The sequence below is a fragment of the Carcharhinus amblyrhynchos genome, chromosome 23 (assembly GCF_965287045.1).
Source record: "Carcharhinus amblyrhynchos chromosome 23, sCarAmb.v2.hapA, whole genome shotgun sequence".
Lineage (NCBI taxonomy): Eukaryota > Metazoa > Chordata > Chondrichthyes > Carcharhiniformes > Carcharhinidae > Carcharhinus > Carcharhinus amblyrhynchos.
In genome coordinates, this window is record NC_137346.1 from 45,118,925 (window position 1) to 45,144,525 (window position 25,601).

General features: G+C 47.1%; 1 protein-coding gene across 1 annotated transcript in view; it reads right to left on the bottom strand.

The window, feature by feature from the left end:
- Positions 1-25,601, bottom strand: part of LOC145357365 (uncharacterized) — a 99,730-nt gene that overhangs the window by 59,647 nt on the left and 14,482 nt on the right. The window contains exons 2-3 of the mRNA XM_080210666.1: positions 13,799-13,921; positions 7,436-7,533 (exon numbers count right to left, since the gene is read on the bottom strand). Coding sequence (XP_080066792.1) covers positions 7,436-7,533; positions 13,799-13,921 — 221 coding nt within the window. The remainder of the gene's footprint in view (positions 1-7,435; positions 7,534-13,798; positions 13,922-25,601) is intronic.

A 25,601-nucleotide genomic window follows, 5' to 3' on the forward strand; every position in this document is an offset into this window, starting at 1 on the left:
ACTGCAGCCCCCCCTTATCTTGAGGCTGTGCCCTCTAGTCCTGCTGTCCTTTCTAAGCAGGAAGAATCTCTCTACCTCTACCCTGTCCATCCCCTTCATTATGTTATATGTCTCTATAAGATCCCCCCTCATCCTTCTAAACTCCAACAAGTACAGACCCAGTCTATTTAGTCTCTCTTCATAGTCCAACCCCCTCATCTCCGGTATCAGCCTAGTGAACCTCCTCTGCATTCCCTCCGAGGCCAATATATCCTTCCGCAAGTGCGGTGACCAAAACTGCACACGGTACTCCAGCTGCGGCCTCACCAGTACCCTGTACAGTTGCAGCAAGACCTCCCTGCTTTTATATTCTATCCCCCTCGCTATAAAGGCCAGAATCTTACACGTCTCTATATCTCCCCTCATCCTTCTAAACTCCAACAAGTCCAGGTTTAGCAGTGAGATCTATTTCAAACGCAATGATGTGAACAGCCCTGTCTGAATTCAGAGATGATTAAACGTCTGTTTTGTGTTAAACACCAGCTAATCCAAGCTGTCAAAACAAGAAGTTCCGAAAGCCGGACGTGCGCTTTGGGAAGGCTGGGGTTATTTTCGGATGGATTTTGGAGAGCTGTGAAAATGATGCAGTACGGAGGGATGGACCTAAACAGGAGGGCTGATATCAGAGTATGGAGATAATCCTCAGTTGCTGCTGAATGTGGGATAACAATGGCCAAAATTCTCCCTTCGCGCTGGCTGTGGTGGGCAAGGCAGAAAAGGTTGATTGGCCGTGCTAAGAAATTGCCCCATAGTGTCCAGGGATGTGTAGGTTAGAGGGATTAGTGAGTATAATGTGTAGGGATACGGGGGTAGGGCCTGGGTGGGATTGTGTTCAGTGCAGACTCGATGGGCCTCTTTCTGCACTGTAGGGTTTCTATGGATCTAAGATCCTCCTTGAAACTAAAAGGCTAAACTTTTGGTCACCTGATCTAATATCTCCTTGCTGACTGGCAGTGCGTTAGAATAGTCAGTCTATGGTTAACAGAGGCTAGGGTGAGGGTTTCAGCAGCAAAGAAACTGATATAGGGACTGGGATAAATGATGTTACAGAGGGGGCCTCGGACAGTCTTGGTGATGGGATGGACACGTGGCTGAAACTCATGTCAAGGTCAAGTACAAGTGAAGAAACTCTTCCTCAAATCCGTCTGTGACTCTGTTCTCTGGTCCTACACTTTCCCATGACTGGAAACATCCTCCCAATATTTACCCTGTCTAATCCTCTAAGATTCTTGTATGCTTCATCTCATTCTTCTGGACTCCAAGAAGCACAGACTCATCCTGTTTAACCTTTCCTCATATGGCAGTCCCTCCATGCCCAGGATCATCCGAGTAAACCTCCTCCGTACTGCCTCCAATTATAACATATGGGAGGCACGGTGGCACAGTGGTTTGGCCTCACAGCTCCAGGGACCCAGGTTCAATTCCCAGCATAGGACACTATCTGTGTCTGCACATTCTCCCTGGGTGCTCCAGTTTCCTCCCACAGTCCAAAAGATGTGCTGGTCAGGTGCATTGACCGTGCTATATTCTCCTTCAGTGTACCTGAACAGGTGCTGGAGTGTGGCAACAGTGGGGGGGGGATTTTCACAGTAACTTCACTGCAGTGTTAACGTAAGCCTCCTTGTGGCACTAATAAACAAACTTTAAACTTACTGTATCTTTCCTTAAATGAGGGCACCAAAACAGCATTCTAAATGTGGCCTCACTAGTTCCTTGTACAGCTACAGCAACAGCCGGGTGTGGCACGGTAGCACAGTGGTTAGCACTGCTGCTTCACAGTGTCAGGGACCTGGGTTCGATTCCTGGCTCGGGTCACTGTCTGCGTGGAGTTTGCACATTCTCCTCGTGTCTGCGTGGGTTTCCTCCGGGTGCTCCGGTTTCCTCCCACAGTCCAAAGATGTGTGGGTTAGGTTGATTGGCCGTGCTAAAATTGCCCCTTAGTGTCCTGAGATGCTTGATTGGAGGGATTAGCGGATGGATATGGGGGTAGGGTCTGGGTGGGATTGTGGTTGGTGCAGACTCGATGGGCCAAATGGCCTCCTTCTTTACTGCAGGGATTCTATGACTTCTTTACTTTAATAGTCTAGCCCCTTGGACAGAAGCCAGCATTCCACTTGCCTTTCCTATTAGCATTGGGAAGGATGCAGAGCAGATTTATCAGGATTTTGTTTTTATTCATTAGTGAGACGCTGGAAATCGATGGCAAAAGGTCAGCATTTATTGCCTATCCAGAGTTTCCCTTGAAATGCGTAGCTTGCTGGGCCATTTTAGAGGGAAGTTAAGGTCAACAATATTGCTGTGGGTCTGGAGTCACATATAGGCCAGACCAGGTAAAGTTGGCAGATTTCCTTCCCTAAAGGACTTTGGTGAACCGGATGGGTTTTTCTGACAATCGGCAATGCTTTCATCGTCACCTGTAGATTCTTTTTTATTGAATTCAAATTCTACCGACTGCCATGGCAGGATTCGAATCCGGGTCGTCACAACATTAGCTGAGTTTCTCGATCAACAGTCAGCAATAACATCGCTATGTCATCGCCTCCCCTTGTCTGGGCTGGAGAGCTTTAGTTATAAAGAGAGATGGGAAAGACTGGGGTTATTTTAACCCTCTCTCCACTCACATTGTCTGTACCTTTCAGACTTGATTACCTGTAAAGACTCGCATTCCAACCATTATTTTGTTTGTGAGTTTGAACATAGAACATAGAACATTACAGCGCAGAACAGGCCCTTCGGCCCACGATGTTGCGCCGACCAGTTTTTTTTAAAAAAAACACTGACCCACTAATCTAAACCAATCCCTTTTCGTCCATAAACCTATCCATAGATCTCTTAAACGCCCCCAAACTAGGCGCATTTACAACCGCAGCAGGCAGGGCATTCCAATCCCTCACCACCCTCTGGGTAAAGAACCTACCCCTGACATCCATCCTATAACTACCACCCCTTAATTTAAAGCCATGCCCCCTCGTGCTAGCATTCTCCATCCGAGGAAAAAGGCTATCACTATCCACCCTATCTAAACCTCTAATCATCTTATATGTTTCAATAAGATCCCCTCTTAGCCTCCTTCTTTCCAGCGAAAACAACCCCAAATCCCTCAGTCTCTCCTCATAGGACCTCCCCTCCATACCAGGCAACATCCTGGTAAACCTCCTCTGCACCCTCTCCAAAGCATCAATGTCCTTCCTGTAATGTGGGGACCAGAACTGCACACAGTACTCCAAGTGCGGACGCACCAGAGTTGTGTACAGTTGCAACATGACGCTGCGACTCCTAAATTCAATCCCCCTACCAATAAACGCCAGGACACCGTATGCCTTCTTAACTACCTTATCTACTTGATTCCCAACTTTCAGGGATCTATGTACACATACACCTAGATCCCTCTGCTCCTCCACACTATTCAAAGTCCTCCCGTTAGCCCTATACTGAACACATCTGTTACTCCTACCGAAATGAATTTGTGCCTTTATATGCCCTGTTTGTGAACAGAACACCCACTCACCTGACGAAGGGGCAACGCTCCGAAAGCTAGTGGCTTTTGCTACCAAATAAACCTGTTGGACTTTAACCTGGGGTTGTGAGACTTCTTACTGTGTTTTCCTTGGAGCAAAGGAGGCTGAGGCAAAACATGACTGAGTTGTATAAAATTATGAGGGTCTTGGACAGAGTGGACAGGAAGAAACTTTTCCCCTTGGTGGAAGGATCAATGACCAGGGGATATAGATTTAAAGTGAGGTTTTGAAGGGATGCCAAGACATACAAGGCTATGGATCGAGGGCTGGGATTAGAATAGTTCGGTAGTTTGTCTTTGACCAGTACAGGCACGATGGACTGAAAGGCCTTTTTCTGTGCTATATGCCTCTTTGACTATTACCTTCTGCATCAATATACCAGCTTTCACAAACAATGACCCCCAAAGTCCCTTTGTGCTACAGCTTTCTGCAGTCTCTCTCCATTTAAATAATAATCCATCTTTCTCATTCTTTCTTCCAAAATGAACAATTTTCCCACACTGAATTCCATCTGCCAATTTTTGCTTTTCAGTTTCAAAAATGCTCCTTTCACCCTTTCAAATTTATTTATTAGCTTCTTAATTTGTTTCTGAAAATGTCGCTGAATTACTTTTAAAGGCTGGATCTGTTCTTCCTTCCTGCTCACCTCACACGTTCCGTTCTCCGGATTGAATCAGGGTTTCAGTTCCCTCTTCTCAACAAAGTTCCAACAGTTCATCAATCTGGCTTTTTTTATCCTGCGTTCAACCAAACTTTCCGATTTTTCAGCAACCCCTCTTCCTGTTTGAGGCATTTTTCACAATATCTATTGGAGGATTCTGATGTTTCAAATTTAGCAACTTTTAATTGAATTTATAGAATTTACTTCTGTCGTCGAGACATTTCCAATTCCCGCTCACACATTCTCCTTCCTGCTGCCAGTTCTCATGTAGGCGGCACGGTAGCACAGTGGGTTAGCACTGCTGCTTCACAGCTCCAGGGTCCTGGGTTCGATTCCCGGCTCGGGTCACTGACTGTGTGGAGTTTGCACGTTCTCCTCGTGTCTGCGTGGGTTTCCTCCCACAGTCCAAAGATGTGTGGGTTAGGTTGATTGGCCGTGCTAAGAAATTGCCCCTTAGTGTCCAGGGAGGTGTAGGTTAGAGGGATTAGTGGGTATAATATGTAGGGATACGGGGGTAGGGCCTGGGTGGGATTGTGTTCGGTGCAGACTCAAAAAGGCCTCTTTCTGCACTGTAGGATTCTATATTTCATTAACAAATTTGTCTTTTGTGAAAGTTGTCTGTCTCTGATCAGTTTTTTCTTAACGTAGTTTACTTCCTCATGCAGCCTTTGACATTTTTGCATTTCTGACACCATTTTGGCATTTTGTCATCCTGGATTAGTTTATACATTGAATCCCCACATCCCCTATGGAATCCATTTGGCCCATCGAACGTGCGCCAACAAGAATCCCACCCTTACCCTGTAACTCCACATATTTACCCTGTTAGTCCCCCTGACACTAAGGGGCACTTTATCATGGCCAATCAACCTTACCTGCCCATCTTTGGAGTGTGGGAGGAAACTGGAGCACCCGGAGGAAACCCACACAGACACGGGGAGAACATGCAAACTCCACACAGTCACACGGGGCCAGAATTGAAGCCGGGTCCCTGGAACTGTGAGGCCGCAGTGCTAACCACTCTGACATCCTGTAGTTGCTCTTCCATTTCATCCTGTCCAGCCCTTTGACCTTGGCTCTAGCTCGCTCACAATAAAGGAACAGACCAGGATATTCTTCCTGCAAAATTTCAGCTTGTCCTCACCTCAACAGGTTCTCTCTGAGCCATTAAGAATTTCAAATCTGCCGAATCATTACTCAGTATAAAATCTATCCCCTTCATCCGTAAAGTAGGAACCATTTTCACACTGTAACAATTCTGTTTACAAAGTTACTTAATAAATTGATTTTACACAAGGAAACAGGTTCATAAGTTCCCATAAAGACCCATGAAAACTTGTTCATTCATCACACTAGCTAGGAAACAACTCACATCATCATTTATTGATTCTGCAACAGGAACTCTCAAAATATTAATTCTACTTGTTTTCTGGAGGAATAAGGAAACACTTCACCCCCCTGCCGTAAAAAGCTCGAAAACCTTCACTGAGCTGACTCACTCTAGCAGTATTCAAGATAAAACGCCTTTCACAATCCAGGACCACAGACCCCTTTCTAATAAATTCTGAAGAATAATTTTCCATATGTACTCCTGCTACGGTTTTATCACCTATTTCCTTTACTGGTACACCCTTTCCTGAAGACTGCTTTGCATCCTTATTACACTCATTGGTTTACCATGTCCTGTCTCATGGCAACAAAAACATACCGGTTTCTCTAAACCACTTTGATTCTCCGCACTATCCTTTTTAACAACTGGAATGGCTTCTTTTAAACCACGTACCTAATTTTTTTCTTCCTGATTTCCCTCTCTTTTCAGCTCTCTGCCTATTTCCTTTTCTTTTCCCTTGCCAGTGTACACGGTGAGACACAAACTGGAGCCAGTGTACACGGCGAGGCACAAACTGGAGCCAGTGTACACGGCGAGGCACAAACTGGAGCCAGTGTACACGGTGAGGCACAAACTGGAGCCAGTGTACACGGCGAGGCACAAACTGGAGCCAGTGTACACGGTGAGACACAAACTGGAGCCAGTGTACACGGCGAGGCACAAACTGGAGCCAGTGTACACGGCGAGGCACAAACTGGAGCCAGTGTACACGGCGAGGCACAAACTGGAGCCAGTGTACACGGTGAGGCACAAACTGGAGCCAGTGTACACGGCGAGGCACAAACTGGAGCCAGTGTACATGGTGAGATACAAACTGGAGCCAGTGTGCACGGTGAGACACAAACTGGAGCCAGTGTGCACGGTGAGACACAAACTGGAGCCAGTGTGCACGGTGAGACACAAACTGGAGCCAGTGTGCACGGTGAGACACAAACTGGAGCCAGTGTGCACGGTGAGGCACAAACTGGAGCCAGTGTACAGGGTGAGATACAAACTGGAGCCAGTGTACACGGTGAGACACAAACTGGAGCCAGTGTACACGGTGAGACACAAACTGGAGCCAGTGTACACGGTGAGACACAAACTGGAGCCAGTGTACACGGTGAGACACAAACTGGAGCCAGTGTACACGGTGAGACACAAACTGGAGCCAGTGTACACGGTGAGACACAAACTGGAGCCAGTGCCAAGAACAAGAGAGAAACTGGAGCCAGTGTACACGGCGAGACACAAACTGGAGCCAGTGCCGAGAACGAGAGAGAAACTGGAGCCAGTGTACAGAATGAGAAACAATGACAACAGGTCTGGCATCCAGTTGTAGATCTTGAGAGGACGCTGAAGTTGTGAGTTGAGGGTTAGTTCTAACACTAGTTCTGAGTTTCTCATGATCTAAAATGTGTTATTTTGCAGATTGGAGTGGCCCGGTTTCTGGTAAAGAGTCACTGATTAACCCACACTCCACCCCCCAACCATATCCAGTTTAGAAATATTTACAGGATCAAGAGAAACCAGAGTGTAGAAGATAACAAGAAGATAAACTACAAGTTGCATTCAGACCGTCTGTCAAATTCTCATTGCCATTCCCCAGGAGAAGCAGTTCTTGGTGTTAAAAAAAAACACAGTCTCAATCTGTCTGTAACCAAGTGATGGGGTTAATCTGTAATCCTGTGCCTTGTAGCTCTGTGTCTCTGCTCCGTGTTCCTGTTACATTCACCCCAGAGATGGAGGAAATACACCCCATTTGTGATGTTGGTATTAATGCCCTCCCGACTGATGAGGTTGTTTTAAGAATGATGAGATTCACAACACAGCTTCTCACTGACTTACCACCCTCACAGTTGGTACCCACGAAGCCAGGACAGCACCTCCATTCTAAAGCTGTCACATTCTTATAGGTCACCTTGTAGGTGGGTCTGAGAATAGTCCTGTAAGTAACACAAGGAGCTAATCAAGAATGTGCAAACATCTTTGTTCCCGCTATCATCCTCAATTCTGCAGAACTTTCCCACAGAAGATCATCAATGCGCATCATAGAGATGCCTGTGAGTTTCTCCTTGTAAAAAGTCTGACAACACCAGGTTTTAGTCCAACGATTTATTTGATAGTAAACGCACAAGCTTTCGGGGTTTGCCCCTTCGTCAAGTGAATGGAGAGTTCTGGCCTCAGACAGAGCATGTAACAGCACACACAGTTTACAGATTACTGATTAGAATGCGAATCTTTACACCTAACCTGCTATTCAAGTCTTAAAGTGGCCGACAATGTGAGTGGAAGGAGCACTGATCACAGGTTAAAGAGATGTGTATTGTCTCCAGACAGTACAGTAAGTGAGGTTTTGCAAACCCAGGCAAGTCACGGGGGTTACAGATAGTGTGACATGAACCCAAAACCTCACTTACTGTGCTGTCTGGAGACAATACACATCTCCTTAACCTGTGATCAGTGCTCCTTCCACTCACGTTGTCGGCCACTTTAAGACTTGAATAACAGGTTAGGTGTAAAGATTCACATTCTAATCATTAATCTGTAAACTGTCTGTGCTGTTACATGCTCTGTCTGAGGCCAGAACTCTCCATTCACCTGACGAAGGGGCAAACCCCGAAAGCTTGTGCGTTTACTATCAAATAAATTGTTGGACTAAAACCTGGTGTTGTCAGACTTTTTACTGTGTTTACCCCAGTCCAACGCCGGCATCTCCACATCAGTTTCTCCTTGTGCCAACTCTGCTCTTGTCTGAATACAATCCATTTCCAGCAGGTCATTCCCAACTGAGAAATACCAGAGTTGTTACACATCCTTCAACGTGTGTTGAAAGACACTTTCTACAGTTTCTCATCAATGTCAGCACCTTCTTTAGGTGGTTTCAAAAACCCTTCCCTTTGAAATTTCTCACCCTGTAAAAATGCAGCTGTTATATTTTACATTCGCAGGAAAATGTTTGGTAAAACAGCGAAGACAATCTTCAAGCTCACTCTTCCTGCAGTGGGGGTGTTCACTCAGACATTGTGATCACTGAGTCTCTCTCTGAAACTCCAAGTGCCTGCTCTATCTTTAGCCTTATACGTGTCACCAAGAAATACCTTTTCTGTGCCTATCCACCTGTGTGATAAGGCTGGTTATCCCATAAATCATAGAACCCTACAGTGCAGAAAGAGGCCCTTCAGCCCATCAAGTCTGCACCAAACACAATCCCACCCAGGCCCTACCCCCATATCCCTACATATTATACCCACTAATCCCTCTAACCTACACATCCCTGGACACTAAGGGGCAATTTCTTAGCACGGCCAATCAACCTAACCCGCACATCTTTGGACTGTGGGAGGAAACCGGAGCACCCGGAGGAAACCCACGCAGACACGAGGAGAATGTGCAAACTCCACACAGACAGTGACCCAAGCCGGGAATCGAACCCAGGACCCTGGAGCTGTGAAGCAGCAGTGCTAACCACTGTGCTAGCGTGCCGCCCTGCCCCCCCATGTTGGGTATTTCAGTGTCAACCAAATTCTTTCCAACTTCCCACCTCTGACTGTTTGGGATCCTTGATCAATTTACCTTCTAATTTGTTAGTAGCCACTAAAACATCTTGATCATAAGGGCTTCTCTATTTCTAGTGGGGTTCTTAGCCTGCGCAATGGTCCTTGTTCTTGTCAAACACCTCCTCACTCTCCAATCTCCTCTGTATTACTGCTGTACAATCTCTCCCGCCACAATCAGAGTTCGTTTACCAGCTCATGGTGTTTTCCCAGGGCTGTGGCCACTTCCTGGTTCATTTTCAGGGCTCTCATATTTTTTCTGGCCTTCTGCATCTTAATCACATTTTTGTAATCCCTGGGTCTTATCTCCTGGCCCTCACCTTGCTCATCCAGCCAATGCTTGTATTTGCTTTTCCTGCTCTCCCTATAACAGCGACGTCCCTCCATTCACTGACCCCCACTGACAAATATGTACTCTTGGGGCAGCTTTGGGTAGTTTTTCTTTGGGTTGAATTGCCTCATCCTTCACTTCATATTCAATCAGCTCTTTATCTGCTGTAACTGTCCAACGCGTGTGGACGTGAAGCTCATGAAGTCTCTTCACTTTCTCTACCTTGTTCAGATTCTGTAAACGTACAATCCGGCTTGAGAAATTTATCCTAACAGTTTGCACAATGAATACCTTTCCATCACCGTCTCTAACCCTACTGAGGCCTTACCATTCTGTCAGCCCTTCCCTTTAGTAATACGTAGAACACTACAGCACAAACAGGCCCTTCGGTCCACAAGTTGCGCCGATCATATCCCTACCTACCAGGCCTATCTATAACCCCCAATCCCATTAGATCCCATATACTCATCCAGAAGTCTCTTAAAAGACCCCAGCGAGTTCGCCTCCACCACCACCGACGGCAGCCGATTCCACTCACTCACCACCCTCTGAGTGAAAAACTTACCCCTGACATCTCCTCTGTACCTGCTCCCCAGCACCTTAAACCTGTGTCCTCTCGTAGCGACCATTTCAGCCCTGGGAAATAGCCTCTGAGAATCCACCCTATCCATTCCTCTCAACATTTTATAAACCTCTATCAGGTTGCCTCTCAACCTTCGTCTCTCCAGGGAGAAGAGACCGAGCTCCCTCAACCTATCTTCATAAGGCATGCCTCCCAATCCAGGCAACATCCTTGTAAATCTCCTCTGCACCCTCTCAATAGCTTCCACATCCTTCCTGTAGTGAGGCGACCAGAACTGCGCACAGTACTCCAAGTGGGGTCTGACAAGGGTCTTATAAAGTTGCAGCATTACCTCCCGACTCCTAAACTCAATCCCTCGATTAATGAAGGCAAACACTGTGTGTCCTGGATTAAACTGTTTCTGATGGCCTTGTGGGTGCTGTAAAGCCCAGCCAATTTTCTCTGAAACCTCAGTCTTGATAAATACCCTCTCTCTGCAGTCAGGGCACTCAAATACTCAGGAAGAAAATGAACCAGTCCCTTCCAAGGCCAGGGGATAATCCTGCATCACCAAAGGTATTTTGGAATTTTCCATAAACTAACTGATGGGGATTATAATGCCCAATCATCTGAAGTAAATTCTTTGCATAGAGTGTCCAAGCCTGCTTAGATATCTGTTGTGGAGATGTTGGCATTGGACTGGGGTAATCACAGTAAGAAGTCTCACAACACAAGGTTAAAGTCCAACAGGTTTATTTGATAGCTTGTGGGTTTACTATCAAATAAACTGGTTGGACTTTAACCTGGTGTTGTGAGACTTCTTGCTAGATAACCGTTTGCAGCTCGATTGGCCAGCTAACATTTTGTGAAGTATCTCTTCAATTAGCGTGTAATTTCTCTCACATTCCCATTGCTAAAGAATTTCCCCAGTACCGTGTTCATTCCTACGATGCTCATATTTTCATACATATTTTTAAATTCATCATTGGTAAATTTCTCCCCATATTGTCAATTAGGAAATTAGCCAGTGTTCCTAGACCCATCAATCTTTGCATTATCTGGTCCACAATTACCTACTTGCCTTTACTATACATCACTGGGCAGGACGGTGGCACAGTGGTTAGCACTGCTACTTCACAGAGCCAGGGACCCGGGTTCAATTCCTGGCTTGGGTCAGTGTTTGTGCGGAGTTTGCATGTTCTCCCTGTGTCTGCGTGGGTTTCCTCTGGGTGCTCCGGTTTCCTCCCACAGTCCAAAGATGGGCTCTTAGGCTGATTGGTGTAAAAAAAATTGTCCCTAAATTAGTCTCCCCTCAATCTGGTTTCCAATGGGAGTGCCATAAGTGCAGACAAGGGTCATGGGTGGAAGAGGGAACTCACAATGTTAAAATGGCGGCGTGGGCTTGTTGGGCCGAAGGGCCTGTGTCTCGTGCTGTGTTGTTCTTTGTTCCTCCCTCATTCTGAAAGATGTGCAAGTTTAGGTGCATTGACCCAAACAGGCACTGGACTGTGGCGACTAGGGTAATTTCACAGTAACTTCATTGCAGTGTTAATATAAGCTATACTTGTGACTAATAAATAAAGTTTGCTGACAGGCTGACTCTAGTTCCCACGTCTGTGAAATGTAGAAGAGAAAATGTTTCTGTCTTTATCTCAGATCTTTAAGTCCATTGTTGCAATTTCAAGTTTCTTACTAATTGGAAACTCACAATCGAATGGTGTCCTATATATTTACATACACAGCATTTCTCAATGATCTCTTCGACAGGTTTAATGTTTTTTTTATGAATGTTTAGACTTTGTCAAGGTTAATGGGCAAACTGCTAATGTAGTTTTAAAACAAATTGCATTTTTTCCTTTGATGTCATCAAAACTTTTTTAACATTATTATTGGAAATGTTAGATCTTGTTAATTGGATACAATAATGTCCCGAATGTGTAAATCTACAGAATTCCCAAAATCATGTTCCATATCTAATTTCATTTCATAGAACCCTCCAGTACAGAAAGAGGCTATTTGGCCCATCGAGTCTGCACCGACCACAATCCCACCCCAGCCCTACCCCGATATCCCTACATATTATACCCACTAATCCCTCTAACCTACACATCCCTGGACACTAAGGGGCAATTTCTTAGCATGGCCAATCAACCTAACCCGCACAACTCTGGACTGTGGGAGGAAACCGGAGCACCCAGACAGGAGGAGAATGTGCAAACTCCACACACAGATAGTGACCCGAGCCGGGAATCGAACCCAGGACCCTGTGAAGCAGTGGTGCTAACCACTGTGCTACCGTGCTGCCCCAGTTTCAGTCCCATTACTTGAGGAAAGATGTAACAGCATTGGAAACGGTTCAGAGGAGGTTCACTGGATCGAGTCCAGAGGTGAGGGGTTTGTTTTGAAGAGGGATTGGGCAGTCTTGGCCTATACTGGGTGGCATGGTGGCGCAGTGGTTAGCACTGCTGCCTCACAAGCACCAAGGACCCGGGTTCAATTCCAGCCTCGGATCTCTGTCTGTGTGGAGTTAGCAATCTTCTTGCGTCTGTGTGGGTTTCCTCCGGGTGCTCCGGTTTCATTCTACAGTTCAAAGATGTGCGGGTTAGGCTATGGTAGATTGCCCCTTAGTGTCAGTTAAACCAGCAGGGTAAGTACGTGGGGATAGGGGCTGGGCAGAATTGTGGTTGGTGCAGACTTGATGGGCCGAGAGGCCTTTTCTGCACTGTAGGAATACTAATTCTATACTCCTCAGAGTTTAGAAGGATGAGGGGAGTAACTGAGAGGCACAAGATGCTAAAGAGGATTGACAGGGTAGACAAGGAGAGGATGTTTCCCCCTGTGGGGTAATCTAGAACAGGAGGTCATAGTTTTAGAATAAGGGATAACAGATTTAAAACAGAGGAGAGAAAAAAGTGCTTCTCTGAAAGGGCGGAGAATCTGTGGAATTCACTACTGCAGAGTGCTGTAGATGCCAGGGCATTGAGTAAATTGAAAAGGATATTGACAGGTTTTTAAGCAGTAATAGGCTGGAGGGCTATGGGTAATGGACAGGAAGCTGGAGTTGAGGCTGAGGTAAGATCAGCCATGATTGTAGAGAGTGGCAGAGCAGACTCGAGGGAGTGAATGCCTTCTCCCCGCTCCTGGTTCTGATGCTTGTGTTCCAGCTGATGTATAATGTGATTTGGACCTCGTGGGATTTTTCATTCCTGTCACCAAATCTGCCCAAAGAAAAGGAGAGGTGAAAATCCAGCCTTGTGTCAGGCAGCACAGTAGCACAGTGGGTTAGCACTGCTGCTTCACATCTCCAGGGTCCTGGGTTCGATTCCTGGCTCGGGTCACTGTCTGTGTGGAGTTTGCACATTCTCCTCGTGTCTGCATGGGTGTGCTCCGGCTTTCTCCCAAAGATGTGTGGGTTAGGTTGATTGGCCAGGCTAAGAAATTGCCCCTTAGTGTCCAGGGATGTGTGGGTTAGAGGGATTAGTGGGTATAATATGTAGGGATATGGGGGTAGGGCCTGGGTGGGATTGTGTTCGGTGCAGACTTGAAGGGCCTCTTTCTGCATTGTAGGGTTCTGTGTGCGTCACAGAGTGGATATATTGATGGCAGCGTCAAACTTATTTAAACGTGATGAGTTAACTTTACAATTTGATTCAAATCCCCATTCCTGCTCAAAAACATCTCGCCGTTGAAATACCTTTCTCAGTCAGAGGGCGTACACGCTCACTCAGAGACATTCTCAACACTGACAACTGCCCTCTTACCTCATTAAACTGGAGCAACGTCCAGGCCTGTGACAGCCCTGATAGACACGTTGAACCAGACTGACTGATCCATTCTGGACTTGGCAGGTCACTGTCTTGGACACGGTGTAGGAGCACCAATTTCTGTAGGAACATAAACATTCACCAGTTAATGACGGTTCCCCTCCCTTGTCTGTTTAGTCTCTTCAGAAGCTCGTGGTACCACTTCCTGATTGTATAATTAGAGTCCGATTAAACATTCCCTTCTCATTGCTAGTGTCATTCCAAAGGCTCCCTCCCTCCCTCCCCCTCAGGGATACCCTGTCCATCACCGATTCCTGACAATCTACTGTCATAATCTTCCTTTGTACCATTCCATTTTTATTAGAGTAAACACTGATTGCATCTCAATGCTCTGGGTGTATCCCTCACAGTAAGAAGTCTCACAACACCAGGTTAAAGTCCAACAGGTTTATTTGGTAGCAAACACCACTAGCTTTTGGAGCCTCTGCCCCGAAAGCTCATGGCTTTTGCTACCAGATAAGCCTGTTGGATTTTACCCTGGTGTTGTGAGACCTCTTACTGTGTTTACCCCAGTCCAACACCGGCATCTCCACACCATTTATCCCTCACTCCAGGATATAGAAATTGAGCAAGGTGGAAGGATGATTGCCGCCATGCAGGCCAAGGAGATGATCACGAGGCAATCCATCTTCCTGTTCCTCACACACTGAACACATTGAAAAGCGGGAGAGAAAGCCACCGGTTCTTTTGAGGGAGCTGCGAGTTTTTAAAGCTTATTTATTAGTGGCAAGTAAGGCTACATTAACATAAGAACATAAGAAATAGGAGCAGGAGTAGGCCATCTAGCCCCTCGAGCCTGCCCCGCCATTCAATAAGATCATGGCTGATCTGAAGTGGATCAGTTCCACTTTCCCACTTTCTCCCTTAATTCCCCTGTCTATCAGAAACCTATCTACCCGTGACTTAAATATATTCAGCGAGGCAGCCTCCACCACTTCAACGGGCAGAGAATTCCAGAGATTCACCACCCTTTGAGTGAAGAAGTTCCTCCTCAACTCTGCTCTAAACTGTCCCCCCTCAATTATCTTGAGGCTGTGCCCTCTAGTTCTGCTGTCCTTTCTAAGCGGGAAGAATCTCTCTACCTCTACCCTATCCATCCCCTTCATTATCTTATACGTCTCTATAAGATCCCCCCTCATCCTTCTAAACTCCAATGAGTACAGACCCAGTCTATTCAATCTCTCCTCATAAGCTAACCCCCTCATCTCCGGTATCAGCCTGGTGAACCTTCTCTGTACTCCCTCCAAGGCCAATATATCCTTCCACAAATAAGGGGACCAAATTAACACTGCAGTGAAGTTACTATGAAATTTCCCTCGTTGTTGCATTCCGGCACCCTTTCTGGTCAATGCACCTAACCAACTTATGGCACTTTGTGCCAGTATGCGGTATTACCCTCATATCCCATCATTGGTCCACCCCTGAAAGCTCCAACCCCACCTTGGCACTGCCCCAGTACAGTTAGAGTGCACAACGGGCAGTGCCAGCGTACCAGGTGAACAGAGAGAGGTGCCAGGCTGGCAGTGCCCCACGGACCCTGCCCCTGATCACTCGGCGTCTTCAATGACCTTCAAGCCCACCCCCCCACAGCGAGGCCATCACGTCTGGTCTCTGCCGGTGGAGGAACGCTATGATTCCCACCAAGGAGAACCTCGAACGGGACAGAGGTTAAGGTAAGTGAGCGCGATAATATTTAAATTGGCTTTGCACCCAATTTCGCTGGCAACGCAGGGCTGGTGGGATGAGGGGGAGGTGAGAAACCAGGCAGATTTCTCATGTCTCGTCTCAGGCCCAACTTTTCCACTGCGCCTCACAAAAAGCCAGACAGGATGCGAAGTGTGTGCACCCTCTACATTGGAATTACACGCAGTTGCACACCAGCAAAGTTCAAACAGAATTCAACTCAGGAAAAGCTGAGAGAGTGAAGACCAGAAAACCAACAAAGAAACCAATGCCCACAACCCGCTGCTCACCGAGTTACACATCATCCTTGGGCTGCAGGAGTGGCTGTATGAAAATCATAGACTCTCCTCTTAACATTTGGCCTTTGACAGGGTGAGTTAGGAGGGGATGGCTGTTTGCTGGGGACTGTCAGGGAGAAATTATACACCGATCTCTGATGCAGACACTGATCTACCTATTAATTCACTTGGTGTTGGCTGGCCAGCACTGATTTCCCATCCCTCAATGACCCAGAGAAAGTGGCCTTGAAGCATCTTCTTGAATCTGCAGCACTCTGTGCTCAGAGCTCCCCGCGCGCCGCCAATACGCAGAGCTCCCCGCGCGCCGCCAATATGCAGAGCTCCCCGCGCGCCGCCAATATGCAGAGCTCCCTGCGCGCCGCCAATACGCAGAGCTCCCTGCGCGCCGCCAATACGCAGAGCTCCCCGCGCGCCGCCAATACGCAGCGCTCCCCGCGCGCCGCCAATACGCAGAGCGCCCCGCGCGCCGCCAATACGCAGAGCTCCCAGCGCGCCGCCAATACGCAGAGCTCCCCGCGCGCCGCCAATACGCAGAGCTCCCCGCGCGCCACCAATACGCAGAGCGCCCCGCGCGCCGCCAATACGCAGAGCGCCCCGCGCGCCGCCAATACGCAGAGCTCCCCGCGCGCCGCCAATACGCAGAGCTCCCCGCGCGCCGCCAATACGCAGAGCGCCCCGCGCGCCGCCAATACGCAGAGCTCCCCGCGCGCCGCCAATACGCAGAGCTCCCCGCGCGCCGCCAATACGCAGAGCTCCCCGCGCGCCGCCAATACGCAGAGCTCCCCGCGTGACATTAGGACACAGTGCCCCTTGCACACTCTTAATACACAGAGCGGCCTGTGCAAAATCGGGACACACAGCTGTCTGCGTGCTGTGAATATACAGAGTACCCTGTGCACTGTCAATGCGCAGAGCTCCCCGTGCGTGGTCAGCACTCAGAGCTCCCCGCGTGCTGTCAGTACACAAGGTTCCTTCTGATATTTGCTGCTGTATTTGATTTCTATCAGATTTTCATTGTGGAGCTAGTTCTATTCCTCCACTTGTTTCTGATTATTTTGTACCACACTCACTCTTCCAGCACCTTCACATTGTACCCAGTGCCTGAAGGTGACTCTCTCTGAGTGCTCCTGATGCTCACATTCTAATTCTGATTATAGTCTGAGTGAAATTAGACAGTAACATTCATTCTGGAGCTCCGAGTTGTGTTCACAGCTGTCCTCTCGTCTTTCATTCTGATGATGATCATTAGGAGTGTTGAGGATTAACCAGACAATGCAAGATGGGCACTTAAATCCTTTAAGTTTTTATTACCTGCTTGCAAGGAGAATAAACACAGTAACTTTCACTATGGTGTTCTGTTGATATTTAGCAGTTCCAGTTAATTACAGGAAATGAGCAACTTTTTAATCCTTCGTTTGCATACATAGTCCACTAATCATAGCATAGCTTTTTGCCCTTTCTTATCCAATTATTGGTGTAATATGTCAACATATCTTGTTTTTTTTGGTATTTGTCACGGTAACTTGTCTTTATTTTCATCGTACAATCCCTACAGCGCAGGCCCAATGCCAGCAACCCCACATATTTACCCTGCCAATCCCCCTGACTCTCAGAGGAAATTTAGCATGGCCAATCCACCTAACCCAACCATCTTTGGACAGTGGGAGGAACTCGGAGAACTCAAGAGGAAACCCACGCAGACATGGGGAGAATGTGCAAACCTCACCCAGACAGCGACCTGAGGCCAGAATTGAACCCTGGCACTTAGAAGCAGCTGTGCAAAACATTGTGCTGCTATGCCATCCTACAGTGTTTATGAAACTGATGCAAGGTTAGATTTGTCTCTTTAGTACGCAAGCGCAGGCCTCACTGAAGGCCTTGTTTGCTCATAAACATTTTCCATTACTTGACAGAGTCATTTGTCATAATTTAATTTCCACAACTGTTATAACTTAACTTTTCCTACCAGCAGCTGCAGCTTTAAATTGCTTTTAACGATAGTTTCAACGGCTCCGTAGTGTTTTATTTGTATTGAGAAACTTTAATCTTGCAGAACAAAGTGAATTAAGTACTTGGCCACAGCTGGAATTTCCACACTTTGAGCTCATTTAACATCTTTGTTTAAGAACATAAGAAATAGGAGCAGGAGTCGGCCATCTAGCCCCTCGAGCCTGCCCCGCCATTCAATAAGATCATGGCTGATCTGAAGTGGATCAGTTCCACTTTCCCGCTTTCTCCCCTTAATTCCCCTGTCTATCAGAAACCTATCTACCCGTGACTTAAATATATTCAGCGAGGTAGCCTCCACCACTTCAACGGGCAGAGAATTCCAGAGACTCACCACCCTTTGAGTGAAGAAGTTCCTCCTCAACTCCGATCTAAACTGCACCCCCCTTATCTTGAGGCTGTGCCCTCTAGTTCTGCTGTCCTTTCTAAGCAGGAAGAATCTCTCTACCTCTACCCTATCCATCCCTTTCATCATCTTATATGTGTCTATAAGATCCCCCCTCATCCTTCACTCCAACGAGTAACAGACCTAGTCTATTCAGTCTCTCTTCGTAGGCTAGCCCCCTCATCACCGGTATCAGCCTAGTGAACCTCCTCTGCACTCCCTCCAAGGCCCATATATCCTTCTGCAAGTGCGGCGACCAAAACTGCACACAGTAGTCCAGCTGTGGCCTCAGTAGTGCCCTGTACAGTTGCAGCAAGACCTCCCTGCTTTTATATTCTACCCCCTCGCTATAAAGGCCAGCGTCCCATTCGCCGCCTTGATCACCTGCTGCACCTGCAGACTGGGTTTTTGCAATTCATGCACAAGGACCCCCAGGTCCCTCTGCACCATAGCATGCTGCAGCTTTTCGCCCTTTAAATAGTAATCCCTCCTACCATTATTTCTGGCAAAGTGGATAACCTCACACTTGCTAACGTTATACTCCATCTGCCAGGTCCTTGCCCACTCGCTCAGCCTATCCAGATCCCTCTGCAGACTTTCCACACCCTCCACGCAATTTGCTTTTCCACTCATCTTTGTGTCATCAGCAAATTTTGTCCTCTAGATTGTCTATGTAAATGGTAAACAGTTGTCAGTCACTAAAATGTTCAGGATGCCATGTATCACCAAGATTCCTCTTGGTGATGTAATAATAATCTCCGCCACGATGCTGTGCAGTGTTCTCATTGTAAACCATCTGGAGCAGTAACCAATGATGATGAAAACTTTGTCTTAAAATGTAAATAAATCCATTCCCAGGCACTGCCGTGACTTCAGAGGAACGTCTGCAGATTCTTGGCGTGTCTACGTGGGTTTCCTCCGGGTGCTCCGGTTTCCTCCCACAGTCCTAAGATGTGCGGGTTAGGTGGATTGGCCATGGCAAATGTGCAGGGTTACAGGAATAGGACCTGGATAAGGTGCTCTGCCAGAGAGGCAGTGTGGTCTTGATGGGCCAAATGGCCTCCTTCTGCACTGTAGGGATTCTATGATTCTCGAGGTTCCAGTGGGTCACTCTGCAGCTGGGTAGTCACTGCATTCGTGAACTCTTCAATGGGTTGACTGGTGACCAGACTGACTGACGATTTGGTTTGTCTTGATTTATTATTGTCACGTGTTTGTGTTTGTTCTGCATTTTGCTATCGTCAAGTGACTTTGACAACCTTTCGAAAGAATATCGACTTAAGGTGCTTCAGGGATGACTAGAAACCACCAATGATTGTGAGATGCTCAAAGTCTTGGTGAAGTTTTGAATTGTCAGGAGTATAATCCAACAATCCACTCTGGCAATCCATTTTGGATACATTCATTATCCTGTACTTGTTCAATTTCTTGCTATCTCTTCTTGGTAGTGGATAAATGTTTGGCAATGATTAAAGTATAAGCTTCCACTTCCTCGATACAATTTTAATGTTCCAGTTTGACTCCTGGCACTCTTGATAACGTATCTGTTGTCACCTGGTACTTCCCTTGAATGTACTCAGTGACTGAATCATATCTCAATGTCAGTCTGAAATCTGGACAACATTTTTACAATTTCCTTGGGACTAAGATTAATCATCAAAGGTTTGTGATCAGTTTCAATTTTAAACCTTAATCCCTTGACATAATCAGAGAATGGGGAACCCACTTTGCTTTACAGAAATCATAGAACCCTACAGTGCAGAAAGAGGCCCTTCGGCCCATCGAGTCTGCACCGAACACAATCCCACCCAGGCCCTACCCCCATACCCCTGTATATTTTACCCACTAATCCCTCTAACCTCCACTACCCCGGACACTAAGGGGCAATTTCTTAGCACGGCCAATCAACCTAACCTGCACATCTTTGGACTGTGGGAGGAAACCAGAGCACCCGGAGGAAACCCAGGCAGGCACGAGGGGAATGTGCAAACTCCACACACAGACAGTGACCCGAACCGGGAATCGAACCCAGGACCCTGGAGCTGTGAAGCAGCAGTGCTAACCCACTGTGCCACCGTGCTGCCCCATTAATCTCCCTGAGGAATTTGTTTATTTACAAGCCGGAGGGGCGAAGGGCAATTTCAATGCTGAATGCATTCAGCTGCACACACCATGTGCATTACCTTTATTGTGGCCATTTAGTTCCTGAGCTTATATGTAGAGCTGACTCTCTGAGGAGCTGCCTGCTCTAATGGGTTACGGTAGGCCCCATTCCAGCTGCAGTCTGCCGTTGCTGCTTGCGCTGGGCAGGCAGCTGTTACTTGGTGCCACCATCCGATGACTGAACATGTCTGTGTCTAATCAGGACATTCATATTTCAAAACAATATCGTATGGTGTGAGGTCGAGACCCAGGATTTATCTGGGAGTCAGGTTCCTGAGGCCACTTTTAAAACCAGTGATTCACTTTGGTTTCTGGCTTGCTTCCAAATCAAAGAACAACACAGCACGGGAAACAGGCCCTTCGGCCCAACGAGCCCGCGCCGCCATCTTAACAATGTGTTTTTCCTCCTCCACCCTTGACCCGTGTCTACGCTTATGGTTCCCCCATTGGAAACCAGATTGAGGGGAGAATAATTTAGGGACACTTTGTTACACCAATCAGCCTAAGAGCACATCTTTGGGGTGTGGTAGGAAACCGGAGCACCCGGAGGAAACCCACACAAGCACGGGGAGAATGCGCAAACTCCCACAGACACCGACCCAAATCCACGTATCTGCACAGCCAACAGTGATAGTCACTGAGCTGTCGTGGTGCCCATCTGCTGGTCCAGTTTTAAGCGTACACAAACGATGCCGAGTACTAGGCTACTCTCGAAACATCCAAGAGCAGCCCACGCACGACCCACCGTGTGTACGCCCCTCGTTAGACAACAAGGTGGACCGACACACCTGCGGAGTAAGAAGTCTCACAACACCAGGTTAGAGTCCAACAGGGTTTATTTGGAATCACGAGCTTTCAGAACACTGCTCCTTCATCAGGTCAGGCGAGTGGAAATCCCACTTACCTGATGAAGGAGCAGCGTTCCGAAAGCTCGTGATTCCAAATAAACCCTGTTGGACTTTAACCTGGTGTTGTGAGACTTCTTACTGTGTTTACCCCAGTCCAACGCCAGCATCTCCACACACCATTGCTTCCGAAATGCAAACTCTAAACGGTGCAAGGATAACCAGCCAGTCTGACAAACTCACTGCAGCTTGTAAAGCGATATTGTCAGTTTCCTGCATGGACAAGTCTGAAATTCACTTCCTGTCATCTTTGGGGATTGTATTGACTGTCCCAGATTGAGCAGGATTCCCAGCTTGCTATTGTGGTTTAAGAATACCTTTCCATATGTTAACTCGTCCTCCCCAGAGCTGACAGAGTAAGCAAGTCTGGAAGGTACCAGATCGTTTTTTCGAAATTCCCACAAGGTTCGGCAACTGGTTTCACTTCCACGGTGCACAGTTTGTGGATCTAATATCGACCATCAGAACAGCCCAAAGGTGCAAATCATTGTGGTTGAAAGGTGGGGAAAACACTGAGCAGATTGAAACTTGGTGCCTGGATTCATAGGAACCAGAACAGAAAACTCATCGGAAAACTATGCAGCTATTTTAACTCTTGCCGTAGAAAAACACACCGGTTGTGTGGGATGCTGGGGCTGTGCACCGGTGTGGAGGGGGGGGGGGGGGGTGCAGACACAGCCTAGGGTGGGACTACATGTAAACCTCAATCCCTCAGCTCAGCTGGCAGGCTGGGACAGCGGAGGATCCAGAAAGAGTGAACAGATTATTCGTCTGGTTCCTGCCCAGCACATTCACACTCAAGACACATCAGGAATCTAGCGCAAATATCAAAGATAACCTTGACAGTTCCAAGGATGCATTTGCTTGTCTATGGAAGATGTGGACCATCACGCACTTCAACAAAACTGGCCTGAGTTTGACACAGCAAAATGGTTCAGACTTTCCCTTTCCATCTCCGGGTTCAAAGCCCGTCTCCAAATGGATGGGCGGGGAACATGGTGATGTTTTAATCAGGAAAGGTGTTGTTGAGGCTCAACGTGACAGACCCGCTGTATAAGGAATCCAATGGTGTGTGGGTTAGGCCATGGTAAATTGTCCCTTCGTGTGAGGGGGTGAGCAGGGTAAATACTTGGGGTTATGGGGATACGGCCTGGGTGGGATTGTTGTCGGCGCAGACTCGATGGGCAAACTGGCCTCCTTCTGCACAGCAGGGATTCTATGATTTAATCTTTTCTGTGCCCAGAACATTCACTTTCTCTCTTTTCCTACCTCTGCTCCCAAGTTTTATCTTTAGGGTGCAATAACAAGTAGCTAGCACTGGGCTGAATGGCTTAAGAACATAAGAACATAAGAAATAGGAGCAGGAGTAGGCCATCTAGCCCTTCGAGCCTGCCCCGCCATTCAATAAGATCATGGCTGATCTGAAGTGGATCAGTTCCACTTTCCCGCTTTCTCCCCATAACCCTTAATTCCCCTGTCTATCAGAAACCTATCTACCTGTGACTTAAATATATTCAGCGAGGCAGCCTCCATCACTTCAACGGGCAGAGAATTCCAGAGATTCACCACCCTTTGAGTGAAGAAGTTCCTCCTCAACTCTGATCTAAACTGCCCCCCCCCCTTATCTTGAGGCTGTGCCCTCTAGTCCTACTGTCCTTTCTAAGCGGGAAGAATCTCTCTACCTCTACCCTATCCATCCCCTTCATTATCTTATACGTCTCTATAAGATCCCACCTCATCCTTCTAAACTCCAAAGAGTACAGACCCAGTCTATTTAGTCTCTCTTCATAGTCCAACCCCCTCATCTCCGGTATCAGCCTAGTGAACCTCCTTGTATTTCCATGGTCTATTGTATGACTGGTTCACAGACACCTAAAGAAAGCACTGAGGACATTTGAAGACTTTTCCCTCCAGGAGCTGAGGCATCCCGGCAACTGGCTCAAAGGCAGCACAGACAGGAGGTCTGTGGGCAGACTGCCAGACTGTCCTCTGAGTGTTGATATGGCGAACAGAGAAAGGAGAGGGGAGAGAATCAATTCGATTCCAAGCTGAGAGTGAAGAAGTGTTGCAGCTTGAATTTAGGTGAAAGTTCATGCCATTGAAACGACGATAGGGATTGACATATGGATAAAGTTTGCAATAGAGAGGAGACAAATGTTGGCAAACTTCCTTTGAGTGGGGCAGTTAAATGTAGTTCTCAAGGAGTCAAGTTACTAAACTCCCAACCACCTTTCGTGCCTAAATCCTGAAACAGGCTTTCGCTGCGTATCACTTACGAAAAGTGTCATAAAAGACATTCCAAATCTCAACATGAGACCTGCATATTTCACATCTCCGTAGACCCCCAGCCCCTTCCCCATTACCCCCTGTGGAGGTCTCAGCTATGAAGCTGTTCCAATACAAGGATGGAGGGAGTGTCGATTACACATTATTTGAACAAACACTGCCGGCTTATCAGATCATCTCTTTAACTTTGAATTAGCAAAAGTGTTGAGCTTTACTGAATGTGATGAAAGACAGCATGATCTCATGTGTGCCCATGTCGCTATGAAGGAGCTGGTGTGTGTGTATAGAAGGAGCAGGAGGAGGGCTTGCAGCCCTCCTACTTCATTCTGCTATCCCATTACACACTGATAGATTTTCATTTGGAACTTGAGGGGCAGATAAACCAATCTCAGTTTGGCCATGTTCCACTGACCTCCGGTCATAACAACTCTTGGGAGTAAGTTTTTCATCACACCTCTGAACACCTCCTCCTTTTAGCTGAAGGTTTCTCAAGATGCTTCTTCACTAGTTTAGGGAAGACTCATTTATTTACGGGTGGAAACTGCAGACATTTGTAGCCTCATGGCTGCAATCGGCTCCCGAGATGACAGAGTACAGAAGCCCCTGCTTTCCAGGGTGATCCCCCACTCTGTCCTCAATTGGTTCTCCAGGTCATGTAACCCTTACTCTGCCAACTCATTCTTAAAAAGGCAATCACCACAATATTTACACTTGCTTTGACTAGATAAAGCTCTGTGGGATATTTTAGGTCCTGCAGCATCAATACAGAGACTGCGCTGTAAATCCAACCTAATTCATGAGCAAATCTACAACACAAGTAAAAGATAAGAATATGATTTTAAATAACATTTAATTTCGGGCGGCACGGTAGCACAGTGGGTTAGCACTGCTGCTTCACAGCTCTAGGGTCCCAGGTTCGATTCCCGGCTCGGGTCACCATCTGTGTGGAGTTTGCGCATTCTCCTCGTGTCTGTGTGGGTTTCCTCCGGGTGCTCCGGTTTCCTCCCACAGTCCAAAGATGTGAGGGTTAGGTTGATTGGCCGTGCTAAGAAATTGCCCCTTAGTGTCCAGGGATGTGTAGGTTAGAGGGATTAGTGGGTAAAATATGTGGGGATATGGGGGCAGGGCCTGGGTGGGATTGTGTTCGGCGCAGACTCGATGGGCCGAAGGGCCTCTTTCTGCACTGTAGGGTTTCTATGAATTCCTGACAGCTATTGAAATACTTGTGCTGCTGTAAAATACAGCAACCAGTTATCACACAGTCAGATCCCACAAACAGCTAAATAACCTATCTCACTGAGTTGATAAATAATGTACAAAGTCTCACGGCTTAAAGTCCAACAGGTTTATTTGGCAGCACAAGCTTTCGGAGTCTCTGACAAAATCCCCTCCAACGGCAAGGCAACAGGATCCATTCACCACACATCCAATTCTTTACAAAACTCACTCAAAACCCGCTTTGACTGAATCTCTTGCAGGAAACCCAGACCTGACAAATTCCCCAAAAGAGACAAGTAGAGAGATTAAAACTAAACCACCACATCCCAGACTCTGCTGCAATGATCCTGCTAGTCGCAGTTCATATATACCCAACAATAAACATTGCCAGAGAAAAATCACATCATCTTCCAACACAGGTGGCAAAGTAGAACAGCACGATACTTTGAAATTGTTGTCTTATATATACCGCTGGTGCAGTACACCTTGTTCTCCAACAGTGTTACAAGTGAACACCTCCAAACCCAGCAGTCACACCTTCAGTCTGGGTCTACTTGGTGTTTGATCCTGGAAGTTGACTGGCAGCCATGAGGCTGTGAGCCTGTGTGTTAAAGGTACATATAAATAAACATTGCAATTGTTATTTAACTGATGAATAGGAATTATTACATTGGCAACGAGGATAAAAGAAACAAAGAATGATCCCAAAATTGAGAGTATAAGGTCACGTTGAAGCTCAGTTCAAGTTAGGAAGCAGAAGTGATCAAGAAGGCGAATGGAATTTTGGCCTCTAT